A 12413-nucleotide genomic window follows, 5' to 3' on the forward strand; every position below is an offset into this window, starting at 1 on the left:
CTACTCTCTGAACAAAGTAAAATAAAAAGCTTTATTATAATTAGGGATAGGCAAAATTAGTTGTCCTGTTGGTCCAGAAGTTGTAGGTCCTTAATCTTTTCAGGGCACAGCCATCCTACATGCTGTCATATTCATATATAATTTTTTTTTTTTTTTTTGCAGTATTTTGAAAAATGTGTGGCATATGAGTGTATGTACATATATTACATATATTTTTTATATCTTTCAATTTTAAACATTTCTATTTGTGGGACCTTCTTTCTCTGGTCCACAACAGGGTCGGCCCTGTACATATCAGGGCCCTACCTTGCTTTAAATAGTGAAGTATTACCATTGCAAACCAGCCCACAATTATTTTATTGCTTATTAAATACACTCATTGAAATAGAAAAATAAAGCCTGGTTTCTTTTACTTAATAGCTGTCTAAATGGTTTGGACATTTTAAAACAGCACTGTTTTTGTCAACTAGCAGCTTCAAAAATAAAGGATTAAACCATCTTTAATAAAGGGACCAGTGATTCCTACTTTGCGTCCTTCTGAAGTGTTTAAAACATATTCTATTAATTTAGCAAACAGATTTTTTTTAATTCCAAAAGCAAAAAACATTGAACAATAATCAATAATTAGCCAAAAGTAATAATGCATTACTAATAAAATAAAATAGAATTATTAAAATATACATTCTGAACTCATTAAAAACTCCAAATAACAACAAAACAAGTTTAATCCATAATAAATGAAATCAATAAGCAAATAATATATATTAAATATTAATATTAAAAACACATAAGAAAAAGGGAAGAAACAAATACTGGGTTAATGTTAATACCCAAACACAAACTTTATTATTTACTTCTATCTCCTTCCCTGTTTCCTACATTGAGTTTTTTTTTTTTTAATTAAATAATTAGTGTCTTATGGATTTAGATTTTTGAGATGCAGGGTCCAGACCTTATAGATTAATTCAGTTAGGAAATAACTTTTATAAACATGTCAAGAAAAATATTACAAAAAAATTACGAAAAATATTATAAGTGTGCAAAGTATGTCAGTGAAAGACATAATTGCTTTTTAGTAAAATGTTTTAGACAAAAAAACAGGTATGTACAACCGTGAAAAAATTAAATATGTCATACAAGTATGACGTTTATTCATCTGTAATTGCCTATTTTCAGTAAATGTGCAACTAGATAAGGCCTATGTCTATAATATCATTATTAGCACTTAAGAGTGATGCTAAAAATAATTTTGTACTTGCCTCTTGTCGTCGTTATTTTTTTCCCTGTTTTATATATATTTTCTTTCCAGTAAAAGTACTAAAAGAGTACTAAAGCACTGTCAATTAAAATAATTTGTAAAATGCAAATAAAAACGGTTTCAGCAAGGAAACGGCTCTGACCACTAGCGGGTTGTGGGGGCCTAAGCAGCCGGTTAGTTAACTTATAGGGCCGGCTGTGTCTACAAGCATGGTGAAGTTGAATGAGCCCATTTACTTGATTTGATTCACATCTAAATGAGTTAAGTCTTGGGTAACAAGATAAATTTAAAGCCTACTGGCACTGCTACTTACAAAACCAAGTCCGTATATTATGAAAACAAGTACATTATTTTACACAGCTAACAACACACGGTTGTAATTATTATCTTGCCTATGTTGCATGGGGATTATTTTGTAACTTGGGTAACAAGTGAAGGTTCTGAAATGCACTGGTATTCAAAAGTTCTTTTCTAGCACCATATCTAGTCTGCATTTTTTATTTGAATCCCACTTTTATTCCCACTTGGACACCATTTATGCACACCCCATGAATGCTTTAAGCTCATTTGAAAAGGCTTAAACAGACAGGTCTTAAAACACATGTGACTCCATTGTGGTTTCTGATCAATTATAATCCAGACTCAACATTACAACATTGATGATTGTGACACATTCCGATATCAATGCTTAAACAATATATTGTGCAGCCCTAACCACTGATTAAAATGTATCCCACAGTGCTTTTTGCTTCAACATTCTCTACAGTTATATTTAGATGTTGACTGAACAATGTGATTCTTGGTCTTCTTTAGGATGAGCTTATGGCTGAGTTGGAGGAACTAGAACAGGAGGAGCTGGACAAGGACTTGCTGCAAATCAGTGGCCCAGAGGATGTGCCTCTGCCCAACGTGCCTTCAAACCCATTACCCAAAAAGACAGCTGTCGGTATGTTACAGGCTGTTGAATACATATCATTGTATACAGCATTCATTAGCAGTGTAAAGATGCACTCAAGTCACGATTCGATACATATCTCGATACTGAACTCTCAATATAATATTATCTCAATATCCTAGCTTAAAGGCAATAAACTCAAAATTCTCTCTCTATCTCAATATCGTATGCTATAAACAAGTTTAATATTAGAATTATTGCTGTAATTCCTTAAACATACGGTAAAAAAAACAATAATAATATTATAATATGTGGGCCTACTGTTTGATTCCGCCTCGTGGTCCTGTGCTGGTCCTTCCCCTCTCTCTGCTCCTCATGCTTTCCTGTCGGTTCTCTCTGCTGTCCTGTCAGGGATAGGGGTGAAAACCCCCCAAAAAAATTATTATAAATTGGTCCTAGTCCTTATTGCAGAGGACAGTGATGACATCAGAATACAACTGTTCATAACGCCCCATTCACACGGGGCGTCATCGTCAACGCTTCCCATTCACTTTGAAAGGGTGACGTCAGGCGTTGCAGAACTGCATTGTGGATCCGAAGGAAGCGTCAGCCAATCAGATCGCTGTATGCAAAAACACCAGCTAAAAAGTGGCCTATTGCTGACTGAATTTCATTGGCTGACGCAGCTATCACGATCGCGTTAGCCCCAACTTCAGACACGCCTTAAGTCAAGTGTTGACGCTGAAGCCCCGTGTGAATGGGGCGTAATTCTGATAATGAATTATTAATTATGCTAGATGCCTATCCTTGCACTCTGCCATGGACAACATATAAATAGACTTCTGGTAAAATCAGACATTCATCATTCTCAAAATCCCTCTTGGATTATATCTGATGTTATTTAGTACTTATGGTGCCTCTGATACTCTGCATACGGTTATTCTCACAAATAGAACACTCACAATCTGAATACAGACATTCATTGAATCTGCAGAATAGTTCTTCAGTTTGCTATTAAAGAATAAACAATATAAAATACCCCTGAAATGCATTTATGGTGGTTAAAACCCTTTCATTTAACTTCTGCTCAAGTCAGTGTGTGCCATCACTGTCAGATTAAAAATGTATTTATGCATGCAAATTATAATTACCACCTTGTGGCTCTGTACAACAACTAAACATTATTTACAACAGCATTACCTGTTATTCGCAGCATAGGCAAATGGTTCTGAGAATGCACACTGACGTAGGATGCTGTGCGTTCTCTTTCTCCGTGTGTGCTGAGCAAACCAAAGCAACCTAACTTGCGTCGGCTCACATTTATGTTTGCAGCTACAAACATCATTATGCAAGGAGGTACATGAAGACGGAATTGATATTTTTGGGTGAAATATACCTAATGAATACAGGAAGCTGTTTAAATGAAGCTCAGTACTGCGAATCTTATCGTTTACATCAGTAGCACATTTTTATTTTGTGATTCTCGATGTTGCAATATATCGTTACACCCTCTAAAGCCTATTCACGCTACATGACTTGAGACATGTGCAGATCGCTGTCGTTTAGACTTCATTAATTTGCGTCTTCGTATCACTGTGGTATATCGCATTATGTCCCACTATGTAAATGATCCTCAAGAAGGTCACGCTACATGACAGCAACTCTGTCCATAATCCACCAAACCACAGCGAATGAAATGTCAGAAAGTGTTGAACACTATTGGCTGCTTGTGTGATGATGACATCACTGATACAGAGTTTGAAATCTCTCTGAATGATGTTCAAGGGAGCGTTCGAAAGCATTGTCAATCAGCTTTCACATGCTATCGTGTCTCTTTGAACGCTGGGTGAAGAAAGAGCATCGAAACCATTCGGCCTAATCACAGGCATTTCTGTTAAGCATGTGAACACAATGGCCAGTCAACCAATGACTTGCTCTCTCATTGGCTGCAGCATGTCACTAGTCAGCTGACTGATCCAGAATATTCAACATTTTAGATATTGGATTTTAGTCTGGAAGGTTTTGGTGATTCATAAGCTAGCCTTTTTGATGCGTCATTCAATAGTTTACACATAATGAGTCGGCACATGTAGTGTCGACTAGGCATAACATTCATGTATAAAAGATTTAAAGGGGACTTTTTTATGCCAAGATTTAAAATTAGTCTCTGATGTACCTAGAGTTTGTATATAAAGTTTCAGCGTAAAATACCACACAAATAATGTTGTATATCTCTTTAAAACTGACCCTTTTACTCCTCGATCTTAATTGTGCCAATTTGGTGACTGTTGCATTAAATTCAAATGAGATTGTGCTCCCAGCCCTCTTTTCAAAAATTGGCGGAGCTACAAATGCAGCATAGTGGCAGATTTAACTAAGGGCCCTATCATACACCCGGCATAAAAAGGTGCAAAGCATGTATGGCGCGATTTGTTGCTATTTTCAGACCAGCTCAACTCTAATTTTCATGTTTTGCGCCACGTTGTTTAAATGGTAAATCCATTTGTGCCACTTTGTGAACTCGTGGGTGTTGCGGTCTGCCGGTGTTTATCGTCATGGTTTTTCAAGACGTTCCAGATTCAAACCGAAGCGATTTTCACTGGCGTCGAGCAGAAGAGTATGCAAAATCACTTGACATTAGATGGCACTACACAACTTTAAGCTTCTGACACCCGCTTGTAACACAGAAGAAGACGACAAAGTTGACACGCTTGTTGTTATGGATGGTTCAAGTGGCAGCTCTAGCGATGAAGAAATGATTATTGTTCACCAGAGCAATAAGCAGCTCCACATTCATATCGCCTCTGGGCATCTTCTTCAATGAGCGCTCTCTTTGACAGTTTTGCGCTTGAGCGGCTTTAAGTGCTCTTTACTGTAACTTCAGCATCCCTGTGCACGTGAACAAAATGACGATTTTACGCCTGGCGTTTTGTGCGTTGGTGTGCACGTTTACATTAGCGCCCTTTATTTAGCCAAAAGACATTAAATGTTGACAGAAAACATGAACAAAAAACATCTCTGTGTGCACGGGCCTTAAAAAGGAGGTGTGTAAAGGCGCATTATTGGGCCACTGACTAACTAAAAGATGGTTAAAAAAAGTCTAAAAGTCTAAAAGAGCGCGTTAGTTATGTGCCTATGGTGGTCCAATTGCGCACACGTTGCTTAATACACACCGAATGTACAGCAATACACAAATATCTTTACAAAAAAAATAAATTAAAGGATTAATGTTACAAAAATTTTTATTTTCTATATAAATATAACAACCACTACCTCCATGACTTCTTTATGTCTGGGAGCTTTTTTCAGTTTATTCATGACAATTTGTATAAGTATAATATTATTATTATTATTATTATTATTATTAGCCGTAGTATGATTTATTATATGCATATTTATATTTGTTTTAATAAAAACAAGTTTAGATTTGTCCACCTGTCAGGTTTTGGAGATGTATGCATTAACATATGGGACTAGGACTAGGATGTGTGTTTGGATATAACTTTTTTTTTACCACACTTCATTATTATTGTTTATTCATTCGGTTGCTGGAAATTAGAACTGAATTTGGAAATAGTTTTGAAACAACTTTGTGCTTAAACAAAATTACGAAATTAAATGTATAGGCTAGTGGATGTCTTCATTGGAGTGCATGCAACACTGTTTCCTTACTCCACAAAAGTAAAGGAGTAAAGTAAAGAGTAAAAATAAAATAAAAAGTATAGAGGCCGAATGGAGGAGGCTCATTCTTTATCCTCGCGCAGATGTTCTGTTTAACTGATTTCTCGCAAGTGAAGCATTCCATTTTTCCACTTACAAAGTCTGACATGTAAATAGCAAATGCAACTCTTAAGCTGCCTTTCCACTGCATATGACATTCGGACACAACTGTCAGAATACGCCCTTTTGTGGGAATTGCACAGAATTTTCAGTTTTGTTGTGCATGATAAGAGAAAATAAAGGAGTGCAAAAGCAAAAGCAAGCCTTCATTCTCTGTGCGTTCACCATGGTTTAATGAATGAATATTAGAAACGCATAGACCGCTAAAAATTTTGAAGGGAATATGGAGACAACATTAAAAAACTTTCCTGGTGCAAAAAATAATGAAAAATAAACTTCTATTTCTCATCTCGCGTGCACGGACCCCCTTAGATAACACTGGAATACATCATATCCAGTCGGCTGGTTCCATATAGCCTAGTTGCAGGAGCTAAAATATTTTAACATATCCGCAGCTCAAATCGGATACGAATTTTTCACACGCAGAGATGATCAGATTGCTCCTGGACTACTTTCCATTGGAAATTAATGACTTCCAGTCTGTCGCTTGTCGTATACTGGGAAAAGGTGGCTTTAAAGGGAATAGGAGATGAGCCTCTGATTGGTTTATTGCGCGTTATGCTCAAAACACAACCGTAACTCATTAGGAGAATAAGCACAGCACTGTTAGACCATGCACTGGGGCGCAAACTTTATTTTTCTGTTTTTAAAATAGCCAAAGTGGATTCGGAAGCATGCTTAATGCTTTTGCGCCATGTGCTTTAGATTTTGCGCCTAGATCATTAAAATGGAGCCCTAACGTCATATGGCATAGATTTTCACTAATGGACGGGTCTTTTTCCCCCTCTAAAGCCTGGTTTTTACTTCTGCATCAAGTGATCGGCGTCACCAGTGGCTCATGCAACACGCGTAGCTGTGTATTTATACTTTTCAACTATGTATTTATACTGTTTCGATTGTTCTGCAATAACACTTCCGAAATGCTAGTTGGCATGGAGGTGTTATTGTTCCTCTGTGTCGAGTATCTTTGCTGGTGTTTTTTTTTTTCTGAACGCTTTCTTAATGTACAAGTGGTTCAAACTCGCTCATTTTGAGACAGGACCGGTGGACGTGCAACAACTTAAACCATGAGGTAAACGCAAAACAAAACTTTCCATCTGGAGCTCCTTCACAGGACTCAACACTTGTAAACAATTGCTCCATTGGGCTTGCGCGGCATTCGGTCCAGCCCAGACTCGTTAGCACTTCCAAGCCGACCAATCACAGAGCTTGCGCTACATGTCATTGTGATGTATAGTTACATTTTTTTGTGAGGTGCACGTCAGTGATGGCTATGACGTAGGGCTATGCGTCGATGCGTAGGCTGCACCGTAGCATATTGACGCAGAAGTATAAATCAGCCTTAATGACATGTACAAATTTTTACCGTTAGAAGCTGTTTATATTCACACACTGTTGCTGTGATTAAACTGTTTTGCCTGATAGGTCCTCTGTTAAGTATATCAAAAAATCTGGTGATTGGCTGTTATAAAGAAAAAAATATATATTAAATATATAAGTTTCACAAATTACAATTGTTTTTATAATTTAAAATTTTTGAAAATACCTAGGAAGACATTCTGAGATGTTTCCTCATGGAATCTTTTAATTACCATGTCTCTTTGTCTTTCCAGCTCAGAAAAAGAGACAAGAAGAGGACGAGGATGACATGGAGGAACTCAAAGCATGGGCCATGTGAATTATTTAATCTAATAGACTATCATTTCCTGACCAGGTTAGCTTGTCTAGGCATTCCCGATCAACTTCAGTGGGTTAACACTACAAAACACATTTTCTGAGTTTCCATGTCTCTTTCAATATGTCTAAAGCAAGAGTTCAAAAAAAAAAGAGCGGATCCGAAGCAAGTTATTAAGACAATAAAATCTGACAAAACATGTGAAGTGACCTTTAAACGTTTGTCAGCGATTTTTACTTTGTGTGTATGCATCACATTGTGCTTCTGATTTTCACTCTTATGAAAAGTATGGTTAATTGGGCTTCTCTACTCGTCAGAAATGTGTTGTTTTGGCTTGTTGTAAACATTGTGTTTGTCAGTACACAAGTTACATGGTCAACTCGCTGTTTAATATACTTGGTACTGTTATTTGCTTCAATCTTTTAAACCTGATGTGCTCTGCTAAATCCATTTTAGTCAGCACTTCTAACAACATGAACAGGTTTTTGTAGATTGTTGACAGTTTGGTAATTATTATAGTTTGGTAATGAAAACAAATCAGATTGGAATAACTGACATGATTTTTGGCCTCAACTGCATATTTTCCTCATATTTTGAAGATGCAAAAATGCTGTATCTATTCAGGCTCATGTACATTTGTATGTTTAAAAATTTCAGGGGGGTTTTATTTGGGATCATGACACTTTGGATTCCTTTTTTCTATCCTTAGTTATGGTAGGATTATGAATATATAAAGGGTAACTTCCATCTTCCATTTTGCACCTACATTGTGCAAGAACATTTAAAGAACTGTCTGCTGTGTTATGTGCCTTAATTAATGGCAACTTGACTTTATATTGACTGTGTGTGGGGGAAAAAAGAGGGAGGCATGGTGTATGTACTTCATCTAGTTATTAAATAATTTCTCTCTGGTCTTGTTTTCTATCTTTATGTAGGTGTTTGTCAGGGCCAACATTGATTTTCATTAAAGCACTGTTGTATTTACATTTCAATATAACGCCTTTATTCATGGTGTTTTCCATACATTTCTGGAAGTGGCTACAAAACAAACTATATTACTAATAGCAATCATTTTAACTGTAAATAAAAACAATTGAGAAATCTGTCATCAATAGCTGGAAACCCTCCAGTCTTCCCATTGTAAATAGACTAGCAGGGGTGCGTTTCCTAAAACCATTCTTAGCCAATTAAGGTCACAAGTTGTGTTGTTACAATCATAGTTCGTTGATTTGGCTTTTTCCAAATCCATCGTTCCAACGAACATTTGCAAACTGCGTCGCAAACTTCTATGCTTGCAACCACATCTAGAGCTGTAGTTAGAAACAGTTTCTGGCTGTGTTCTATTTATTCACCTTATTCTCAGCTGTCGAGTGGGCGCTGCCATTTGAATCTTTTTGTCTCGCGATTTCCGGTCACATTCACTTCCATTCATTTTTTTGACGTTAACAACTGCTCGTTACGCTGCTTGATGTTGCAATTTAATATTTTCTTATTATATTATGCTACTTGGTCTGTATAGTCATGCAAACATTTGTTTGTTGAGCAAGTAGTTTGGCCATTTTCTGCCGTTTATTATTCCTAGTCATTTCTCCCATAGGCGACTGAATCGGAAGTTCTAAGACAATCGCGAAAACAGGCGCACTTCCGCATTTTAGAATAAGGTCAATACAATAGTGTTTGGTATTATCACTGCTCTGCCTGTGAGAGAGGTTTAGCTGAAGTGCATCAAATGAAAAACAAATGAGATGCATGTTGAAGGAGGCGGGGCATGTCAGATACAAGAGAGAGTTTGATAGGTTATGATTTGAAGAGAAATGGAAGTATGAGGTGACCTGAATAAAATCATTGATCCATTTTGGTGAAAGTGACAAACTACAAAATTTACATGATTTTTTTTGTTTGTTTTTTTATGTCACGCAAATTTTGTCACTGTTTTGGTGTGCACTAAGTAATAGATATCTTAAAACTAACAATACTGATACTAACATCTACAAAACTTCGTTTTAATTCAATTGGACCAGGAAGTTGTTTGAGTAAACCCTTAAGCTGCGTCCCGAATTGCATACTTATGCACTATTCTACGCCATTTTGTAGTATAAATAGTGTAAGTAGTGTGTTCACACAATATGAATGGTATGAATTAGTATGAATGGAAGTTGATGGGAGGAAAAGCCCAGTGTGACCGCAGCTTCAGACCTTGATTAGCTTGTTCAGGTGTGTTTGATTAGGGTTGGAGCTAAAATATGGAGGACACCGGCCCTCCAGGAACAAGTTTGGTGACCCCTGCTCTAAAACATTCATAAAGCAACTCAGCAAACACTGCAAACGTATTATTGTCTCATACAGATTAAGGCAAATAATTTGATTACTATGTCCATGTAAATAAATCTCTCTATTGGGAGGCCTCAAGCTACACGTTTAGCCAGATCAACCAGTTTCAATGCACATAATGCGAAGACCTTCTTTAACAAGCTGGCCACAGTATGTGGAAGGTTTGGTTTCGACTGATGGAGCTCACTTGTAGACCGATAAAGAACAGATAAAGAGAGGGCATGGCTCTGATAATACTTAAAGGGTGATTGTTGTAAAATGGTATGACAACAAATGTAAATCTTTTGAGCAATTCCAGTTGGACCGTGCCTTTTCCAACAGTCAAACAGTGGAGCAAAGTGTCCAAGGAAAAAACTGTTCCTTGTCCATCACTCTTGCCAGCTTAAATTGAGCACATGAGTGGGATTGATCTTTTTGATAGGGTGACACGGTGGCGCAGTAGGTAGTGCTGTCGCCTCACAGCAAGAAGGTTGCTGGTTCAAGCTTCAGCTGGGTCAGTTGCCTTTTCTGTGTGGAGTTTGCATGTTCTCCTGCATTCGCGTGGGTTTCCTCCGGGTGCTCCGGTTTCCCCCCACATTCCAAAGACATGAATTTGGTAGGCTAAATTATATGTAGTGTATGAGTGTGAATCAGTGTGTATGGATGTTTCCCAAAGTTGGGTGGCAGCTGGAAGGGCATCTCCTGCGTAAAACATATGCTGGATAAGTTGGCGGTTCATTCCACTGTGGCGATCTCAGATTAATAAAGGGAATGAGCCGAAAAGAAAATGAATGAATGCTCTTTCTGACAGAAGTCCTCAGCTAAATCATGACACATTCCCCTCTATGGGTATATCCTTGATCTGTCCATTGCAAGCTTTTGGCTGGTCTACAGGACGGACTCTGGCGAGTAAGAAACCAATGCCTCTCAAATGGTTTTGTTTGGCAGTTGCCCATACTTTGAACCAGATCTACAAGCCTACATCCAGAGTTGATAGAACATCATTCAGCTCTCCACCACCATCAAAGAACACTACATCCCAATACCTTCACTGCCAAAACCGCAAGCAAATGTACGATACGACAGCTTAGGACCGAGTGGCAACTTCCCACTTTTCCTCGTGGAGCCAATACAGGAGGAACTGAAAATGCAAACTGATCATTTTCTAGTTTTCTTTAAAATTGAATGCTCTTCTCCATCACCTACTTTCACTCAGCATTCACAGTTGTCTAGAGCCAATAATTCTGAAAATACAATTTTTTTTCTAAACATTATTATATTTTGCTAATGATATCCACAGTAAAACTGATTCTGAAAGTTTGGGGGAATGGTTTTATGAAGCTTGTTTTACATCGTTGAACACTGTCCCTCTGCTTTATTAAAGGGTAAAGCATGTTAGCTAGCCCTGATTAAATGAAACCACCCGGCCTCTTAGACGGGATTGTTTGAAAGTAGAGTGAAAGTGGATTAAAAATAAGCTACACATATGCTTTGATATGTTCAATTTAAATCTAATTATCAAAAAAGTTGTAAAACATGCTAAATCTACCTATTTCTCTATGTTAATTGCTGAAAATGTGAACAGACCTAAAGCCTTCCTTGATGTGATTGATTCTATTTTAAACACAACTATAAATCTATTTATCTGTTGCCTCAGAGCTTTGTGGGGATTTTGTAAATTCTTTTTTTCATACCAGGCTGTAAAACACCTTGATTTAGGCATTGGGTGTTTTAACATGAGTGTCAATTGGAATTTACTTCCTTTTGGAGCCAGCCCCTAGGGGTCAGTCGATGAATTGCACTTTCATTCACATTCCTATTAGATTAACATAGGAGAGTGGGAGGTTGCAAATACTGTCCAAAGCAGGGCCGGAGTGGGACTCTTTTTCAGCCCTGGAGATTCAAGCCTCAGACCGGCCCACCTCAGTTCACGACTGACTATATTAAAGTAAGGTAATTTCCAATTCAGTTTCTAATTACACTATCCCGTCTTTTTTGAGAAAACAGGTGCTTTAGAGCTTTAAATGTTCAACAACCCTAACAGTATCGTATGTCTTAACAATAAAAAAAATAAATAAATTAACACACTTAGACGAGGATCATACCCGGGTTGACGACGTCATAACCTAACGAGCTAACTACTGGACCACAACAGCTGTTTATTGAACAGTGGCTCATCTGAGTTATCTAATCATTAACCTGCAGGCTGGTTATATACAAAAAGAGCTGCGGTAAAATAATGAATAAGATGACTGTGGTCAGGTAAATAAATAAATTAATTTAAAAAGTGTGACTGCTGAGAGCAACAGATACTGGAGCTAGGGACACCGGCCCTCGCGGCCAAAAAACGGACCGGCCCACCGGGAATTCTCCCGGTCCTCCCGATTAGCCAATCCGGGCCTGGTCCAAAGGGTGTGTCACTTGTGCTTTTTCAC

At 37.6% G+C, this 12413-nt stretch overlaps 2 protein-coding genes across 2 annotated transcripts in view; both read left to right on the forward strand.

Moving 5' to 3' along the window:
* chmp4bb (charged multivesicular body protein 4Bb) overlaps positions 1–8660 on the forward strand; it is a 13463-nt gene extending 4803 nt beyond the window's left edge. The window contains 2 exon segments of the mRNA NM_213457.1: positions 2072–2204; positions 7607–8660. Coding sequence (NP_998622.1) covers positions 2072–2204; positions 7607–7671 — 198 coding nt within the window. The 3' untranslated portion in view covers positions 7672–8660.
* The window catches only part of grk5l (G protein-coupled receptor kinase 5 like), a 785510-nt gene that overhangs the window by 723875 nt on the left and 49222 nt on the right, over positions 1–12413 (forward strand). The window lies entirely within an intron of this gene.

The sequence above is a fragment of the Danio rerio genome, chromosome 8 (assembly GCF_052040795.2).
Source record: "Danio rerio strain M-AB ecotype USA chromosome 8, GRCz13ab, whole genome shotgun sequence".
Classification (NCBI taxonomy): domain Eukaryota; kingdom Metazoa; phylum Chordata; class Actinopteri; order Cypriniformes; family Danionidae; genus Danio; species Danio rerio.